This window comes from Scylla paramamosain, chromosome 27, assembly GCF_035594125.1.
Source record: "Scylla paramamosain isolate STU-SP2022 chromosome 27, ASM3559412v1, whole genome shotgun sequence".
Lineage (NCBI taxonomy): Eukaryota > Metazoa > Arthropoda > Malacostraca > Decapoda > Portunidae > Scylla > Scylla paramamosain.
Window position 1 is genome coordinate 6,256,824 of NC_087177.1, and position 19,465 is coordinate 6,276,288.

Consider the following 19,465-nt stretch of genomic DNA (forward strand, 5'->3'; position numbering starts at 1 on the left):
ATTAGTTTAGATTTAATTTTACTGGGATGGTGTGGTATGGTGGAATGATGAGGAGCAATTTGACCAATGATGGCACTGCTCAAATGTCCTGTATGGCAGAGAAATCACAATATTTACTCTGTGAGTTGTAAATAATAATTACATTTGATACTTGCATGCCATGACTTTAAACTGGTATGCTAATTTCATGACAATAAGAAACATGATTGAATCTGGCATTGCATCAGTCCTATATGAGTACTTTCCTGAAGTGACCAAGATACAGACTAATTTTATCGGTCATATCCTGTGAAGTTACTCACAAGAACCTGTGAGGTCCTACATTGTTAATTAAATACTTTGCCCCACCATGATCTCAGAAGGAAGAAATTTACTTTCTATTTATGTTTATTTTTCTACCTATAAACTGAATGAATGGTGATACATATGGAGGTGCTGAGATTAGAAGGTATATACCTTACTATTTATTTTATTTATTTATTTATTTTTTTAGTATAGAACAGTCAGCAGCTACTAACAATGGAAGGTATAAATTCAACAAACTATGTATCTTAACAAAAATTTGTACATAAGCAGATCCTCAGATCCACTCTTTTAGTAGGGACAATCCACAGCTGCTATAATTCAAGTACTATATAGCTGATACTCATGTCAATCAAGACTTTTATACATGATTTAAACATTTATACATGATGCTAGTGTGGCCCACTGATTACTTTTGCTTATTACTCATCAACAGTAAATTCACCAAAATTTATAGTTTCATTATGGCAGTTGATATCAAGGACATTCCATCTCTCCAAATTGTGCTGGTAAGTTCATGTAATGGAACAGAAAATAACAATAACCTGGAGAATGCAATGTCCCTTCATTGTTTGTATCAAATGAAAACACACCCCAACCTTAAGGGGCTGAATATACTTCCATGAATAATCATAACTTTAACTTTTCCTTTCATTAAATATTTCTCATATCTAATTTCAGCACTAAAAATATGAACAATAAAAGATAAAATGTTCACATAGTGCTAATATTTTAAGACTTCTTTAAAAAATCTATGTAAAGCAATTATATATTCAACTTTCTTAACCAACAATGAACTGATCTCAAACTTACACTGTGCTATAATTCTTGTTTTACTTGCATTTGCTTTAGTTTCATCTTCAGTTTATGCATTTTCATATCCAAGTCATCCAGGCAGATCTGTAAGAGGAAGAGACGACTTGGTGTTTTTCTGAAGAAGTTCAAGACTTATAATACTATAACAACTATCTTGCACTACAAGAAAATTAATTTATACAGCATAGATGAATACATACCTAAATGCCTGAAGGAAGAGAGAATGTTTTAGATGTTTCAACTCCTATTGCAAGCCAGGATAGTGTGGTTTGGTGCCCTAGAGCTATGAATGATTCACCTTATTTGTAAAAAAGGGAAAAATGCTGCCAACTCATTTCCTATGTGCTATTAAAGATTACTAAATGAGACAAAGCAAATGCAGTGGGGACCCTTTCTTTGTATACTTATTCCTACTGTGAGTCAAGGTATGAAGTGTTACCTTAATTACCCAGATGGACAAGTAAATAGATCCTGTGAGGCCAGAGAAGTGTCACAGTTTAGCAGTTATGTATTAGGTTTAGGGACCATCTTTAATGTATTACTAAAAAAAAAAAAGAAAAAAAAAAGATTGCATGAAGCAAAGCTTGTACGTTTTGAAAACCACAAATGGAAAAATTTTTTCCATCAGCATTTTCTTACATAAGGCATATACTGACAAATTTGACAAACACAAGTAATATATGAACAACAACTGTTATAACATACTTGACTAATACAGTACATGACAAAAAAAAGTATAACTTACGTCATCTGCAGATGCTTTAATTTCCCTTGAATTTTTATTTTTCCTGGATGATGTCAACACCCTCTGAAATAGGAATATGAAAATAAGAGGTAAGCAATAACATGCAGAAAAGTTGATAAGATATATATTAATTAAAATATGCCTGTATAAACCTTGAAAACTGTCTTATGAAGTACATGGTTAAACCCAATCATGACTGGAGTGAATTGTAATAAAATAATCAACATTAGGTGAAGAATATGAAAGAACTGAATATATATGACTAGGAGGAAGATCACAGATAGGATGATAAGAAGAGAGCATTTGATAGAAAGGTATGTCTATGAAGGAAGGAAGGCAGGTATTCAACCATCACAATGATCTACCATTACCCATCTCACCTCTGCCTTGATACCAAAAACTGGCTAGCTAGTACACTTGTGACCATCATACAGGTATTATTAAGGTGAATACAGTTAACCTGCCGCAAGTGATCATCAAAGAACTGTGAAGTGGCTGAGGGGGCCAAGCACAACACTCAAAGGTGATCTGGCCACATGAAAATTATGGTAGATGATGACCTCCAGTGAAATGAGAGGACTGAGTACCAAAGTATGAGGGAAAAAGTATACAAATGAGAATATGAGGATTAAAGCATATAAATGGGCAAAGCAGGGACAGGAGTCCTTTGCCTTTTAGGGAAATTCTTAGGAGCAAGTCTTATATATTGACAGACAGATGGATAGATAGACTACCTAATTTAAGACTGCATGATAGAATATGAGCAAACTGTTATTCACTCATGCTTAGCCTTACTTTTTCATAAGCAATAATGAATAAGTTGATCTCAAGATTTTTTTTGTGAATCACTACCTACTTTGGAAACTTACATGAATGTTTTTGAGTAAAGTGCAGTGATAGTCTTAAGAAGAATTACAAAATGTATATCAGTGAAGCCTATATATAAAAAAAGAATTGTCAAAAAAGATCAAAATGTGTGAGTTTCCTTCCATAATACAAGGATATCAAACAATCTATCTGTGTGTGTGTGTGTGTGTGTGTGTGTGTGTGTGTGTGTGTGTGTGTGTGTGTGTGTGTGTGTGTGTGTGTGTGTGTGTGTGTGTGTGTATGTGCATGCATGTGTGTGATTCTTACATAATTTCCGAAGTATTCAGGAGAAAGGCCTTCTAAGTGTAGTACCCGGTCTTCCACTTGCTTTAGCCTGGCATAAATATCACGTGGAATGGGTGATCGAGGAAAAATTCTCAGATGAACTTCTAAATTGTGGAGCCGCTCCTCTATACCTGTAAAGGATACAGTGCACTGCTTTGTGAAAGGAAAAACTGAACTCCAGAGGAATTCTTTAATCATCCCAATAACTTTAAAAAGATACTGCAACTAGGCTCATGTTTCACACGTGATACCAGTCACTATTTATCTCAGAAAACCTCAGACTTCTTGAGGCAAACTGGTAATGCATTCTTGTTACTCCATCAAAAGATCAACAATGAGGTATTATCTAAATGACTGGGGTCCCACTCATAATAATAATATCCCTCTTGGAGAATAGCACAAAATGGAAGATGAACATTTTGATGAGCAAGACTGATAAAAACAACCATCACAATTATTCTCTTCGAGTAGCTCATGTGTATATAACATCAGGATTGTTTCACTGGCAGCCAGATATCTCAGAACACTTTATCAAACCTTTTATATGTATTTTTTCAGTGAACAAATTTAAATATTTGCCTTACCTGTAAATTGCATCCCCTCTTCTGAGGAAGAGATACCATCTTGTTTACATTTGTTTTCTCCTGAAAATTTTGGAGAGGAATTTAAACCTGGCTCCAGTGAGTCTTCCCTGCTGCTTCCATTGTTATTGCCAATTCCCTCTGTAAATATGAATTATGATAAACTACACTGGTTAGTCATTATCTGCATCAAAACCTAATCATTTCAGTATTATACTGGTCTACATCCTGTGCATACCGAAAAAAAAAAAAAAGCAAATCTTGTCTTAGCCACACCTCTTTAAGGCAGGCATTGACCAGGTAAACAGAGAAACACTGTACTAATCTGGGTTATCAATAGTAATGGAATTATTAAGGTATAACATATACTTAATGAAAATTCCATCAACTGACCTTGCTTGATTATTTCCTTTGCCTGATTAGTAGAAATGGAGCCAGGATCCATTCCCAGAGTCTGAGGACCCCATTCATTTACCACATGGGTTACTGAAAATATAACACAAAGAAAATATCCTGATAAACTGCATGTCTAATCCAGTAATGTGACATTTGCACACAGATGTTAACTTTCTCCTACCAGTGGGTAGTAAGGATGGGCAACATGAGATTAGATTAGTCTACATTTTCTGTGCCTAGACATGAATTTTAGGTACAGTCCACTTAAATGAGTGGAAACTACTAAACCAAAGCTATTCATGATATTAAAGATAACAAAAGAAAGCCTGAAAAATTATGCTTTTTATCGACATGTGTACACATATGTATCTTGAATAAAAATACTTATTTCCTTTTGTTTTCCCTTGTACTGTACATGCATTCTTCCAACAATAGACAACCCATGTTGCACAAAGCAATAATAAATAAATGTTAAATACAATAACCAAGGAGCTAAACTTACATTTCAGATGACTTCTTGATCCTTTTGATCTTAAAACAACAGCAGAGATGCGAGCACTGGAGTTTTGAGAAGCTGGTCCTCCTGACAGGCTGCAAAATTCTTGAATATTTAACACATCAAGTTCTTCTCTCTTATGTTGTTGGAATGCAGCAATACGTCGATTGATCTGCATAAAAATTTAAAGTATATAGACAAAATAGCGAATTTGTAAGTTACATGAGCTGATGATATTCAAAATGACCTGGAAAGATTAATCTATTCAATAAGTACCATGGAGTTTTATTTCTTCATCCATCATCACAGAGGAAAGTGTTTCTATGCAGTATATGAAATATGGTTTTCTACCACAGCTTGGCACACACTTAGTGAGGCAGCTCTAAATAAGAAAAAAATAAATAATAAATAAATAAATAAATAAATAAATAAAAAATCTGTATATATATATATATATATATATATATATATATATATATATATATATATATATATATATATATATATATATATATATATATATATATATATATATATATATATAAACACTACTCCATGCTATTGAATACTTTCCTGCCTTTACCTTCCCTCTTGTTTTCACAATGGCACTCCTCTCTATTTCATTTAGCAGACATGGTCACCCAGCATTGAACTCTATGCCTGAATTCAACACTAATGCCATCTCTTCCATTTCCACATTCAACAATATCTCAAGGTGGCTCTTACAAAATCCCCTTATCTCCTCACTCCACCCTCCCTCTTTTTTTTTTTCTTTTTACTTCATTTCCTACAGAAGCCTGTGCATTTTCCTGTTACCACACTGAAAACTTCCTACTAGAATCTTCATTCAAGTTATGCTTATTTCCCTTCACTAATATCTTGACTTCTCATCTTTTTTCCAGTACTCACTCACAGTACTCACTCACCTTTGCAGTATCCTTTTCTATACCTTACCTTATCTTGCTTGTCTACCATGCATTTTCTTTTTCATTCTTACTATAAACTTAAGCTACTTCTTATTGCTCAAGTTGATGCTAATATATGAAAACATCAAAGAAAAACACTGCAAAATTCTTCAAGATATGTAAATGTGAGTGTATAAGTAACACTTGTTCGCTTGTTTAGCAAAATGGCACACACATTAAGCTTTTGACTGAATTCCTCAAAAATGCTACTTTTATTCCTTTTTCTATGGAGTTGGATATCTGTATTCAACTTTTTCTCACATATAATCCTATATGCAGGGAAAAGCAATTTTTATAAAGGATTAAATACTGAGATCTTTTCAATGCATCAATAAGAGTAAACTATAATCCATTCTTATAATTATCCTTATTTTACACTTATTTTCAACTCTTAATGGCAAAAACATTCACACATTTTATCCACACATCCTCAAGCCATACCTCCTGCTTTGATGCTAGAATTTGTACATAATTTGGGTCCAGATCAGTCTTCTCTTCCTGAGTATTGCTATCCTTCACAGGTTCATTGACAAATTCAATTTCTTCTCTGATTCTTTTCATAGGTGGTCTTATTTCAACATTCTTCTCCTCTGATAAAGACCCTGAAAATATATACATAGTTATGCACAGCTGCTAAGGTGCTACAGGTCATGTTGTTAATTTGATCAGGTTGCATGAGGGGGGTTCCATGACAGTGTGGGTGTGCAGTTAATTATAAATACCTAAGAGTACTTAGAATCAAAGTTAAAAGATATATCTCTAAGCCTTGTTTCTTGCCACATTTGTCCCACTCATGGCTTTTTCATAACAAGCAGTTATAAAAATACACATACATACATTTCACCAGCTTTTATTGACACAAGGTCAGAAATGAAACTACCCAAGTTTCTTTTAGTTAACCTTCAATAATTTTATATTACACACAATTTATGAATTGATTTATGAGTTTTCACACCATAAGAGTCATATGGCATTAATCAGCTAATAATAACTTATAAAATTGCACAGCTGTTAAGTGTTCTCATAATGAAGTGAAATATATGAAGGCTTAATTGTAGTACTTTTCCAGCACAGCCATGGAGTGTGTAGCTAGACCATGTTCCCTTATCACAGGGCTGACAACAATGATGATGGTGGTGACCATGATGACAGTATTAATAGTACTAATATTATGACAATAACATTTCATAACAACAGGAGTTAATGTGAAAAATGCATGCTCATGTCACAATTTACTACTTTTTATAGTGTTTCACCATTAAGGTCATCTTATAGGCTCCTAAACTTTAATCTGGACTATACTTCATCACTCTACTGTTGCAATTCTGCTTGCTTCTCTCACACCCCCTTCTAAATTCTGAAATTAAACTTTGCAACTTTTCAGTAACAAGATCAAATAACTACAGTAATATTACATTGCATTCCTCTACTGAGAAACATTCCTTGTCTTCTGCAGTTACTCTTATTTCCCTTGTATGAGCTATGTACCATTCACAATTATTCATCTTCCTCTATAAATAAGCAGACCAGTCACAAATGTTGTACAGTTTTTGTGGTCTATCAATAGAGAAAGTTATGAATGGAAAACATGGACGGAAATGCATGTGACATTCTGAAACAATAAGTTATCCTCCCACAAAAAATACCATTGGTGGTTCTGAAGCATAACTTCATAGCAGTCCGTGTAGCCACAGACACAATGTAACTTGCTAAGTTACCATTAAATCACAGCCTGAACCATGTTACTAAAGTGAATCATATGAGATTTCATCCTGATGTAAAGATTAAATGGAATGATGAAGATTCTGAATATTCAATAAGGCAAGCATTGATATATGCAATGACTACAGGATCAGAATGCACATAGAAAGAGGAAGAATACATAAAAGATACTTTCTTATATTTAAGGGCATAGAAGATAAGAGCAGCAGAGAGAATAGTTATTTTACATGTTTGAAGGCAAAGTGGATACAGACACATTATTACAGAAAAGTTAAGATCATAGAATGTAATCAAATGAACAACATTGATCTTAGTTTCTTTTACATATTTATTTGATTTATTTCCTACTTGCACTGTTTAGTGATCTGCTAATCAGTGTTTATGATGCATTCCCCATGATGATAACAATGGATTTATAATAATGTGCATATTTCTTTCAAGTTGATAACAAAGCAGTAATATATTTTTGTTTTTTAAATATACTTTTGAAACAAACATAAGGAAAAAAAAGCTCAGTGGCATTGAACTACCTGAAGGGCCACATGTAATAATAAAACACAGAAACAAAAAATTATGAATGATGAGTTGCCAGAGAATATAACTGTTATCATGGCAAATAAATGAAAGTGAAACATAATCTTGGGATAGTTTTAGGATAAAGTGAAAACCTATAATCAAGGTATGAACATTTAATCAAGTACTGTACCTTCAAATTAATTAGTGAAATGTTCTACTGAGTGCCATACAGTACAAGAAACTGAAAAGCAGAATGAACTGAAAATTTAGACAAGAACTACATGAATATGAAATAATTTCTAATTACTTTCATCAATACTGTATGTAACATCTTATCTTGATATGTAACATCCCAAAGCATGCAAAAAATAAATATTACGTGCTTTTGTTATTATCAATAATTTCCCTTTTGTTCACAGCAGACTCTGTCTTCTTATCTGTTCCCCAAACACACTCCTTGTTCCTCTTCCAGTCACCACTGCCATCACTGTATAACTCCTTTTTCCAAATTGGAACTTTGGCCTTCAGTCCATCAATGAGGAAGGTGACAGCTTCTAAGGACTCACGACGATGTTCAGAACTGACTGCTACAATTACGCTGCTTTCAGTCACTGGTACATGACCCAATCTGGAGAGAGCAAAAAAAAGTTAAAATGGGATTATGGAACACAAAATCAATTTCATCTTATGCAGAGGAAAAAAGTTGGGGGACCTCCCCAGTCATGAATGTTGCACTTTTCAATGAACAAGAAAACAACAGAAAAGACGAGGAGTAGATAAACTTTTACAAATCTGGGTGGTGGTGCATGAAGATGCTTGAATGTGATCAGAGTAAAAAGATACCTGAGATAAAGTAAATACAGTATGAGAGACTTGATGATGTGAATCTTTATGAAACAAAACTCAAAGGCTGTAGGGAGGAAAAATTTGCCAAGTTTAAATAAATCAGAAAAAGCATAAGTGAATTAATAATGCATCCATACTCAATAACTGCATTAAAACTGTTAAATGTAAACTGGCACCTGTGGTTGGTAAACCCACAGCTGTAAAGAGAAGAGTGTAGCTGTATTTAATGACTTTACATATGATAAGATTATTTCAGTACTTATTAGCTGTCAAATGTACCTACAATCCCAAAGTGATTAAACTATTATGAGATGAAGGAGCCTTACCTGTGGTGAAGAGCTATGTGTTTCAGACTCCACTTTTCTCTTGCTATAGCACAGATTTTGCGCATTTCCTTTTCTGCCATACCCTGGTATGCTTCATATGCAAGCTGAAGAACATCCTTACCCTGCAACAGAATTTTTCAACATCATTATTTCGTATGACCTACTTTATCTATGTTGCAAGTCTAAACTTCTTTAATCTAATATTCTAATTTCCATTCCTTTAAGGTAGTAACCATGTCAAAAAGTATCTGTTTGTTCCTGTCTGAACACTTCACTCTTACACATTCACACTAGATACTCGTACAGTCAAGTTGCTATATTGTCTTGTTCAGAGGTCAAACCCAAAACAGACCTGCACTATCTTAAGTGTATAAAAGTCAAACTTAGAGCAGACCTACATCACCATAAATGTACTACATATGTCATTAATAATGACGGATAATAAACATTTACAATATATAAGTGGTGGAATATATTTGTAGTGGTCTGTAGTCTCATGATTTCATAGTTATAAAATTAAAAGCAAGAAATCCAAAAATGAAGTACAAGTTACCAATCTCATGTGTTTAATTTTGTAACTTATTTTTGTTTATTTACTTGAAGTGATATTTATGAACATGTTCTGACTGCAGTAATCATCAATGGTGTCGAACACTGATATGTGTGACATCCTAACAAAAACTACAGTATATCAATGAAGAATTGTGCTTTACTTTATTTGTCTATCATGAATCTAATAATTATGAAGTATATTAATTGAAAACTCTCTCTCTCTCTCTCTCTCACTTATATAACCCAGTATATATTCCACTTTTGTAGATGATTTAACATGAACAATGGACATTACTTTTACACTCTTGAACATTAAGTGACCATTTATTTACCAACAAATTTGCCACATCTTCAAATATAGTTTGATGTGTGTTCCCTGATAAAAAAGACAGCACTATTACCTCAAAATTATCTCTTGTGGTCCCAATGAAAAGACTGATTGCACCACAGGAAGGATGAGTAACCAGGGATGTGGCCTCCTCCACAGAGAGCACTTCTTCAGTTAATTTGATGTAGTCCATAGTGATTAGCCTAGGTGAAGCAAGCAGAACATTGACACAACCTTACTCTCACACCAAATCAGAGGAAAAAGCTTCTGTAGAAAAAGATTTTTTATGAATGTTCTTTCATCTCATCAATTAGCATAATTTCTCTAATACTAATGCCATTTACTATATTATAATCCTATGACATATAATAATAGTCACTTAATTAAATTTTTTAGCAACTACACTCTCACTTTCTTCTATGAGAAGTACCATGACTGTAAATATTAATTCTGAGTTTATAGTTGATTTACATTAAAAATATTTCATTGTTAACGTGATTTTCACATTCCAGTTCAATATCACTTCGATCTTATATATATTTATGTGTAACTTGCTTCTAAAAGTTATAGTGTTTCTAGGTAAGACTTCAAACTTCATTCTGTCTTTTCTGAACTATAAGAATGCAAACCAAGAGGAATATCACACAAACTGTAAACTCTGCTAGTGTACGTTACCTCCGCTGATTGGAGGAATGATGGCAATCTCGTCACCGTTGGAAAGCTCAAGTCCTTGGCCTGGCTCACAGTACTCCTGATTTAGTGAGATTATCAAGCTGTCCCTTAGATTTGTTATCTCTCCAAATGAGCGCACAACTTCAGCCAGCAGCTGTTCAGGTGTGGTGGATGCTGTGAGGGTGACGGTTGCACGCTCCACGCCAGCAAGGTCACGGGCTCCAGCAAAGAACAGAAGAGTGACTGACACTTCCCTTTCCGTCATCCCACCTGCAAAACATGTTGCCATACAATAAAATAAAATCCATCTCCTACCTTTCTAGCTGCCTTTTCCATGTAACATCTAGTAATCTCTTACTGGCCTGTGATTGTTACTGCATTTCTCCTCTCCTTTAGTAAAAAGAAAAAAGAAAAAAGAAAAGAAAAAAAAAATATATATATATATATATATATATATATATATATATATATATATATATATATATATATATATATATATATATATATATATATATATATATATATATATATATATATACAGTGTTGATGAAACCATAATGGTACAAGTCACCTAAAACAAGTGTGATGAAATATACAGTTGGAAACTGAAGTGTTACAGGCTGAAAACTAACACAAATGGTGCAATGGTAATGCTTACTAGAGATATGTGTAGAGCAGAATGTGAGGAAGAGACTTGTAAAAAGGATTATGATTCATCACATTTTCTTGCTCAGTCATGCTGGCTAGCACATACATGTGTAAACTTTAGTCACAATGATATCAGTGATATTCTGTTGATAGTCATATCTCCTACCTATAGAAAAATTTTCTGCATTCCCTTCATATCATTCTGTATCAAAAAGATGATATAACTAGTGTTTTACTATAGCAACAGAAGTGTCCTCAAATACTGTTAAGTTATGTAAATCAAATGCTTTACAAATCCCTGTTCAACTACATCTTGCAACAAATTCCATGGAAATTAAACACAATCTAAATCCTTGGAATACCACATCTTATATCACCAAATCCAATACATGCATTACCTAATGTAAGTTAAAACTTGACTATATTTATTATTAAAAATAGTAAAATATTTTTGTTACAAGAAACAGCTGAGATGTCACAAGGTCAGCCCCTAGGCATAAATCAATATATATGCAGTTCTTTATTTTGCTCTGCTCATATGCTTGGCAACTTTATATTCATTATTTTGAAGTTTGCACTGGTACACTTACCCAAAAAGCTGTTTTTCCAATGCCTATTTTAGCATAAAAATGTGTCATTTATGACAAACATAATAACCTAAAGTATTAAAAGTGTTTAAAGTGTTAAACCCTGGTTCTTAACCAAAGAATGAAAGAATGAAAGAAAATTGAGAAGTTTTCTTAAGATTTATCATTATTAGCAATGAACAATAGTGGTAAATATTTGAAATGCAAAACCTCTAATTTTGAGATGGAACTATTTCATACAATATACTTCAATGTGTTTCAAATTGATCTGATAATGATAATCTCAGCTAAAAGTTTTCTAATTCTTTTTATAAAGGGAAAACCTTCCATCAAAAGTAATTTTCTGGAGAGAGAGGATTTCAAATCAATCTGGCCACAATCACTCCAACCCCACAACTTAATCTTTCTGGTTCTCAAACTTTATTGCTTAGAGGTGCACCAATTTAAATGCACATACCTATCTAGGTAAAGGGGGGATTATCACAGTGCACAAGTGGATATGGTCAAAGCATTAGGGCAAATAATGATTCAATGGTAATGCAGATAGTTCCCACATTGCTTTTTATGTTCTTCTCCCATTGCTCCACAAAGTAACAATGCATTTTCATGTTGAGATGCACCTGGTGAAGGACAGCAAACTTGCCTGGTATTAGTGAAAGACCTACAGATCTTTGCAAGGTTGCACATTTTGTTTATGGCAGAAAAATGAACACAAGCTGACCACTCTGCAAATGTTTAAAACCTGCTCCTGCCTCACTGACCTATAGTTTGATTTGCTAATTATAAGAGATGTACTTTTAAGTACTTTGCACCATATTTTACATACAGTATGCTTTTGTAAATGACAATGTTAAACCACATATTACATTTTGTAAGTGAAAATTTTAAATATTTTATTAGACAATTTTCTAAGTGAACTTTTAAAACTACAGCTTATTTTACAATTTTGTTAATCAATATTATTATTACTTTTCCAAGTAAACTTTCAAAACAACATTTTATTTTACAATTTTGTCAATCAAAATTATAACTGGATTACTATGTTATTATTCATTCTCTTCCAAACTATATAATGATTGTATCATGGTGCCCATTAGGGGCCTGAGGGACTTGGGGGTCGCAAGGAGGCCAGGGTGACAAGGGTTTGAGACAGGAATTACTTCAGCCAGATTGAGTTGTTTCCTAGAGAGAGAGAGAGAGAGAGAGAGAGAGAGAGAGAGAGAGAGAGAGAGAGAGAGAGAGAGAGAGAGAGAGAGAGAGAGAGAGAGAGAGAGAGAGAGAGAGTCAGAAAGGCTTTGCCCTTGAAATATTATACAAGACCTAAAGGTCGAAGAACATGAGACATGAATCTGAATTACATTATGTGATACCTCACAACTCCTATGCAAAGTTCCCTTACTCTGACAATTTACTAATGGCTAAGCAGTTAAGACACCTTCATATCACCATAAAAAAAAAAAAAAAAAAAAAAAAAAATAGCCTAATGAGCATTAAATCCCCACAATCTCTCTTAAGCAACACGCTTGTCTTTTATGCTTGGGTCTCGAGTCTGATTTCCTGACATGGCACCTTTCTTCTAGAGCTCGCATTTATTTGAGCTTACTTACCAATTACTGAATAATTCAATGTACTGAGTGTGTGGTGGTTACAGCTATAATTGAAGCAATATTAGTGGTACACCCTGGATTGAGACAATACTCGTACACTAACTAACCTCCTCACTCCCTGAATCATCAATAAACTACAGTATACAAAAATAGAAAATGGAATACACTTAAATACTCTCTCTCTCTCTCTCTCTCTCTCTCTCTCTCTCTCTCTCTCTCAATGATCAATGCTTCACATAACGTTTTCTAAACGTTGTCATAATCGTTTCCATGAAAAACTTCCATTGTTACAGTAATATCTTTCACCTCACGATGACAAGCAGGAGTGGTGATGACACTCAATCCTGCAAACTTTATAAATTACGTACTGTCGATGTTACGTGTATTTTGGCAAGTTACCTTTGGATGTCTCTAGGACAAAGTACGGCGAGGCAATAGCATACCGTAAGTGAAGCACGCTTCACTTGGTATTGCATTAACTGTCGATAAAAAATCTTGCACAGAGGAAGAGCAAGATCTAGGATAAGGCAAAGAGGCTGAATTAAAGAAAACAAGAGAGACAAATGAATAAGTCAAAGGACGGCACAAGATAGGAAGACTCATCGAAAACAGCGATCCCCAATAAAGGTAAAGTAATGTAGTACCGTTACCTGGTTGGTATGGAAGACATAACCCAGAAGGTCCATGAAGTGTTGTTGACTTGTTGTGCCGCGCCGCCAAGGCCACCACGACCATCCCCACACTGCGCAGCCATCGGGGTACCAAAAATCAAATAATATAAAGAATTAAATAATCAATGATACCTAGTTAAAAAATAAAAGAAAAATACACGAGAAAAAACATACAAGGTGCAAACATAGACAAGCAAAACCAGCAAGTTGGAGATGACGGAAAAACTACTTATAACTTGTATTCAAAATTGCTGACCACCTGAAGAAAATATTGCATTATTACATGGTCATATGCTGGGTAGCATTTCCTCTCTTTCTTTTCAGGAGATGCCAGTGTGATTTGGGAGAAATGATCAGTCACATACAACACGGGGCCAAGATCAAAACTCTCTCGCCTCAGGTCCCGTCTGCAGAAAGACCTGTTGGAAGTACTGCCGTGTGCGAACCATTGAGGCAGGATGGCAGCCGTGCACCTCAGCAATGAAGTGGTGGGTGTTAGGGCACATAGGCAAGCTTCATCGGTCATATGTGAGGAGAAAATCCAACCTGAAGCTTCCTATGTACAATTTTCCCAGACATGCTTGGCCCACACTGTACTTTTCCACAGCCAGGTTTCTTGTCAATCTGTTTTGTGGCTGCTTTCATCTCGTGTTCACTTGCACATCTGATTGAGGGGCAGAATGCATGACGTGTAATGTCATGGTCACACGCTTGTTCGACTTGGACTAAAATGCTGTATGACTATTCCTAACATAAGGTCGAAATTATTTGACAGGTCCTCAGATTGCCACTATAATCTGATAGAATTTACCAGGTTAGTGTAAGAGATTAGTGTAAATTTGCAGTTTTATATAAAAATACGGTAAATTTATACAAGTGCACCCGTCTAATGGATGAAACATTTTTCTGGTAGATTTTGATGTGCTTTGAATGAATGTGGTAAGAATTTTCACCGCAAATCGATTTTTTCTTATATACCCTCCCACCCCTACACACATGTAAACAAGCAGAAATTCATAAAATAAATAAATAACTAAACCTAACCTAACCTAATTAAACCTAACCTAACCTACCTTAATGGTAAATTTGATAAAAATCAATATCTCAGGAATGAACAATTTGCAGTGGTAAAGATACACACCACTCTGTTGTATGTGACCCAACTACTTCCCTGAGAACAATATATTTTTTGGCTGTGAGATGGGTGCACTTGTATAATTATACCAAAAATACAATTATCACTTACAGTACAAAACAAGCTTTGGTGTGGATGCGCAGGCAGATGATTATTACCCAACGCCAACCATAGATTAGGTTAGGGGGATTGAGGAGGTTTGCAGATCCCTGTTGGCCGAGGTTAAGGAGACCATTAGGTTAAGTTTGGTTAGATTTAGTTTCTTAATACTTAAAAGTCCCGTGGATTCCACTCTCACTGCTTTTGAACAGGGTGGAATTAGAAACATTTTGTCTTATCAACCCCTCTCTTCTAAATGCCTGTCTTCAGCCTCTCTTTGCTGCAGTGTTGCATCTCTTGCTATCTTTTGCCACTATTTTCAAGCTGAATGTATGCCTCTCTTCATCCTGGTGCCTCACTGCACAAGACTTTCTACACTCATTCCTGTTCTATCCACCTCCTTAAATCAAGAGCCAACCAGTATTCTCATTCTTTCATTCTTATTATTGGTAAACTTGAACTCCATGCTTCTTATGTATTTCCATTTTCCAATGACTAAAACTTATTCAAGAAATAGGTTTCAAGGCATTTCTCCAGAAATTTTGGATAATCCATTTGACTCTTTCCTTCAGGAACTGGCATCTCAGTGGACTTTTTCTTTTTTCTTTTCTTTTTATTGCCCATGGCTAGAGCCCTTCTTGCATGAAAAAAGATACATGTTCAAATATATTTTATATCCTATGCAGTGAGGTTTGATAAGTTTTCTCAGAACTTTTTGAATAGCTCTCGTATTACTGTGTATTATATTATTGATATATTAGCTCTGCTTAAAACCAGGGCAGCAAACCTTCAAAGATGATTTTTAATACCATTAATATTTTCAGTTCATGTCTGAGCTGACACTAATGTTTCACAATGCTCGGACAAGTGGAGAAGTGGTCACAACCATAAAGAGATGTGAGTACATGATCTTGAGAGATGTCTTTGCCCTGGTCAAGAATCAGTGCTATTTGTAGTAGCTACTCCTTAAAAATATTTTAGCATGGTAATTTTTTTACTAATCATGTCACTGAACAATTATTTTCTGATTGAAGTACAGTGTATAATAAAGCTTCATTCTGATTAATTGTTGCCTAGGTCAGTCAAATAAAACTGCAAGCCCATGAAGAAGTTTTCGTTTATATCAGACATTAATTCAAATTTTTCTCCCAGATGATGGACGAACTCGTCCTCATCCCAAGCCAAGAAGGCTGAAAAATGGAAAGATGTCAAAGGTTACTCCTCTTCCTGAGCCTGATGAGTACAGCTGTTTAGTGCGAGCCAAGTCAAAAAACAAGAAAATAAGTACAGTGGTAAGCAATACCTTCAGGTGATGTGTCAGCAACCATCATTACCAATACCACTGAAAGAGTGACATTGATTTGATACTATTTACTTGATGGTAGATACTAGGCTGTACACTATCAAGCAGCTGTTTAGACTTTGATAACTTGTCTTCAGTCTTTTTGATTATATAATTTCAAATTTTTATGAATTTAAAACCATAATAAGAAATAAGGAGAAAGGATCCTATGATCATAATTCACTTCCTGTTCATCACAACAAAGTAAATGCTGTATACTGTAAGCATATAATATTGGGGTACAAGTTGTGTGACTAAGAGCATGATTGTGTATCGCCATTTTTGTTGTTTTTCACAAACAATCCCTTTTCTCCCTCAACACCTTTGATGTAGACCATATGATATGATATGCCAATCACTTTATGGGGAAAAATTCCATTTAATAGATACATTGTATTGCAGGTTTCTGCAGCAGATGCAATGAAATTCCAGCTCCAATTTGCTCAGTTCCTTCGTTCTAATATGGATGGACTTAAAAAGGAGAAGAAAACAAAGAAAAAAGTAAAAAAGGCAACTCAGTAGCCTTATGTGATTACAGTTAAGATTGTGTGCAAGATGACAACTCATCAGGTTGGTGATGGCACCGTAAAGGGCTTGGGTTTGTCGGCATCGCATCATTTGTCAAGCTTGTGGGACATTATGGTTATAAGACATTTCAGGAGAAATGTTTGTGGATCATGAAATGTGTATGGTTATAAAACATTTCAGGAGAAATGTTTGTGGATCATGAAATGTGAATAGATAAACCATTGCTGTAAGAAGCAATAGGTGAACATTGGATATTCATGACTAAGTGTATTATGAATGTTTAGATCAAAATGATGTGCTCTGTACTGGTCTTACTCATCTGTCCTGATTATAATCTGCCAGAGGTCATTCCTGCATACCAGAATTTCATATTTATAATGTAAGAAATGTGACTTTGTGGCATTTTTCAGACAACAGCAACAATAATAATAAATATTGCCAAGAATCTTGGTGCAGAGTTTTCAAAAATTATCTTTATAATGATCATAAACCAAGGCTGTCTCCTCAAAAAAAAAAGCAGGTAGCCTAGACAAAGCACAGAACTTTCATATTCATACTTGCACCACTCTTTTAGCCCCTTGGCCCCTGAAGGAGAAGACTGGTATTCCTGTGTTCATTGTAATATAGAGGAAACGTAAGAAAAAAAAAATAATCATGTCGTGCTGTGTTTCTGTAAAGTGTAACTGAATCAGTCGAGTGGTTGTTTATAAAACCTCGTACATTTTGCTTTAAAGATTATCTGAGAAAATATAAAGGTTTGTACATTTGCTTTAAAGTTTATCTGATTAAGTATATTTTTACACTGATATGCTATGTGACTAAAAATTACCACTTCAGTAGAATGTAATTTCATTGCTAAAATATTATTGTAATACAGTAAATTAATTTTCACTGTAAAAACAAGTGCAGAAGCTTAATTATCTTCAAAAATGTGTGTGCACTTGAAAGATTTAAGTTATGAGCATCATAAATTTCCACTTTAATATACTCATATTTTGGTATATTTTTAAGGCTAATTTTCATAAAGAATAAAATGCATTGTTAAAAAAAAAAAATATTTGGGAATAAAAATGGCACCAGTGTAAGATCTTGAGGTATGCCTTGTTTTGCTTCACTGTTTATCTGTATTCTTTAAGTGCTCAACCTCTTCTCACTTCATGCACGACAAAATATGTGAATGATAATTAAGGATATTTTTTACAAGATATGATGTAAAGGTTTCTGATAAATTATTATTTTTTTTTTCCACAGTGACTTTTATCAGATTTAGTCCTTGAAGACTGATAACAGAAGAAATGTATTTGATTAATATATTTCCCTTATAAGTTTGTTATTATTTTTTAAGTTTCTGTGAAATTATACAGTTTGGGTAATATGTTGTTGAAAGAATTAACAATTAATCTGAAGATACCACATGGTCACACTGAGTGACATTTGTGTTTATCATACACATAAAAAAAAGATGCCATAACTTCTCAAGAAAATCACTTATTATTATCAGACACTAAACATTTGCCATCACTTTAAGGAAGCAAGATTATATTTGTGGCACAATTCTTATTTGAGGGATGTAGTTATTTGTTCATAAATTCATCTGATTCAATAAGTACCATGTCTTCATGTCATCTGCATAGGCTCAGGTTGTCTACTTAAGTTTTAAGTAGGATGTTAAGCTGCTATAAAAGTTTCCTGGATTGTGTATGAAGCCCATTCAGGTTGCAGCTTTCACACTTCATGCCTCAGGACTACAGACATTTTTGATGCAGATGCAATTCTGGAATGACTGTAAAAGGTTTCCCTGCCCTGGGTGCCATACTTGGAATGTCTCATTTTTCATGTTTGGTTGTCAATATTCTTAATAAATCACCAAAAGACACAAAATTTTCTTTTGCTTTACAATATTTCTATTGAGAGATAATCCTTTTACATACTTATGCATATATCTGGCACCCTTTTCTAAGAGCTGTTCTCTTTCTCCCCCAGAATGTTTACAACAAGGATTCTCTACTAACACTTATCCAACTCTCTCCCTATATACTTGCTTTGAATGGGATGTACTAAACTTTTAGTTTTCCCTTTTCATCTTTCAATAATTAAAAGGATATTGAATGTTAATAAACTATGTTAAAAATTTTCCAAGAGAAAATGGATTCTTGAGTACAAAATCTCTTAATGCTTGCAGTGGTTGTGAAAAAGAAAGCTAAGATGTAAAAAAAAGTTTCACTCTAACTCAGGCATTGCTGTCAACAAAATTTTTCAGTGTGCAGAGAACAACAAACTCAATGACCAGTATTACCTTCCCATAGAAGGTTAGACCATGACCACACCCTTTTGTTCATCTGCTGCTCATTACTAAGGTTAGTGTGGCAATAGGTATCACTGAAAGTGAAAATGTCAAAATACAGATGATGCAAATTATATAATCCTTCATG

General features: G+C 34.2%; 2 protein-coding genes across 2 annotated transcripts; one reads left to right on the forward strand and one right to left on the reverse strand.

The window, feature by feature from the left end:
- Positions 1 to 463: 463 nt before the first annotated feature.
- LOC135114087 (molybdopterin synthase catalytic subunit-like) lies at positions 464 to 10,560 on the reverse strand. Its single transcript, XM_064029783.1, has 11 exons — positions 10,420 to 10,560; positions 9,818 to 9,947; positions 8,865 to 8,986; positions 8,076 to 8,320; positions 5,896 to 6,056; positions 4,496 to 4,661; positions 3,991 to 4,083; positions 3,601 to 3,738; positions 2,999 to 3,147; positions 1,865 to 1,927; positions 464 to 1,203 (listed from the first exon to the last, which is right to left on the reverse strand). Exons 2-11 carry the CDS (start codon positions 9,935 to 9,937, stop codon positions 1,123 to 1,125), a joined length of 1,338 nt encoding a protein of 445 aa, XP_063885853.1. The 5' UTR covers positions 9,938 to 9,947; positions 10,420 to 10,560; the 3' UTR covers positions 464 to 1,122.
- Positions 10,561 to 14,261: 3,701 nt separating this feature from the next.
- LOC135114090 (signal recognition particle 14 kDa protein-like) lies at positions 14,262 to 18,914 on the forward strand. The gene is made up of 4 exons (XM_064029787.1): positions 14,262 to 14,417; positions 15,988 to 16,060; positions 16,316 to 16,455; positions 16,908 to 18,914. The coding sequence occupies exons 1-4, from the start codon at positions 14,388 to 14,390 to the stop codon at positions 17,025 to 17,027; spliced, it is 363 nt and encodes a 120-aa protein (XP_063885857.1). The 5' UTR covers positions 14,262 to 14,387; the 3' UTR covers positions 17,028 to 18,914.
- The last annotated feature ends 551 nt before the right edge of the window (positions 18,915 to 19,465 follow it).

Excerpts from the sequence above, each read along its gene's own strand:
- LOC135114090 (XM_064029787.1), top strand. The coding sequence starts at position 14,388 with ATGGCAGCCGTGCACCTCAGCAATGAAGTG. Across the intron at positions 16,061-16,315 it reads GGTCACAACCATAAAGAGAT|ATGATGGACGAACTCGTCCT; the intron begins GTGAGTACATGA and ends TTTTTCTCCCAG. Across the intron at positions 16,456-16,907 it reads ACAAGAAAATAAGTACAGTG|GTTTCTGCAGCAGATGCAAT; the intron begins GTAAGCAATACC and ends ATTGTATTGCAG.
- LOC135114087 (XM_064029783.1), bottom strand. The coding sequence starts at position 9,937 with ATGGACTACATCAAATTAACTGAAGAAGTGCTCTCTGTGGAGGAGGCC. Across the intron at positions 6,057-8,075 it reads AATTATTGATAATAACAAAA|GGTCTTTATCAGAGGAGAAG; the intron begins GCACGTAATATT and ends ATATATTTTCAG. Across the intron at positions 4,084-4,495 it reads ATCAAGAAGTCATCTGAAAT|TAACCCATGTGGTAAATGAA; the intron begins GTAAGTTTAGCT and ends TTATATTTTCAG.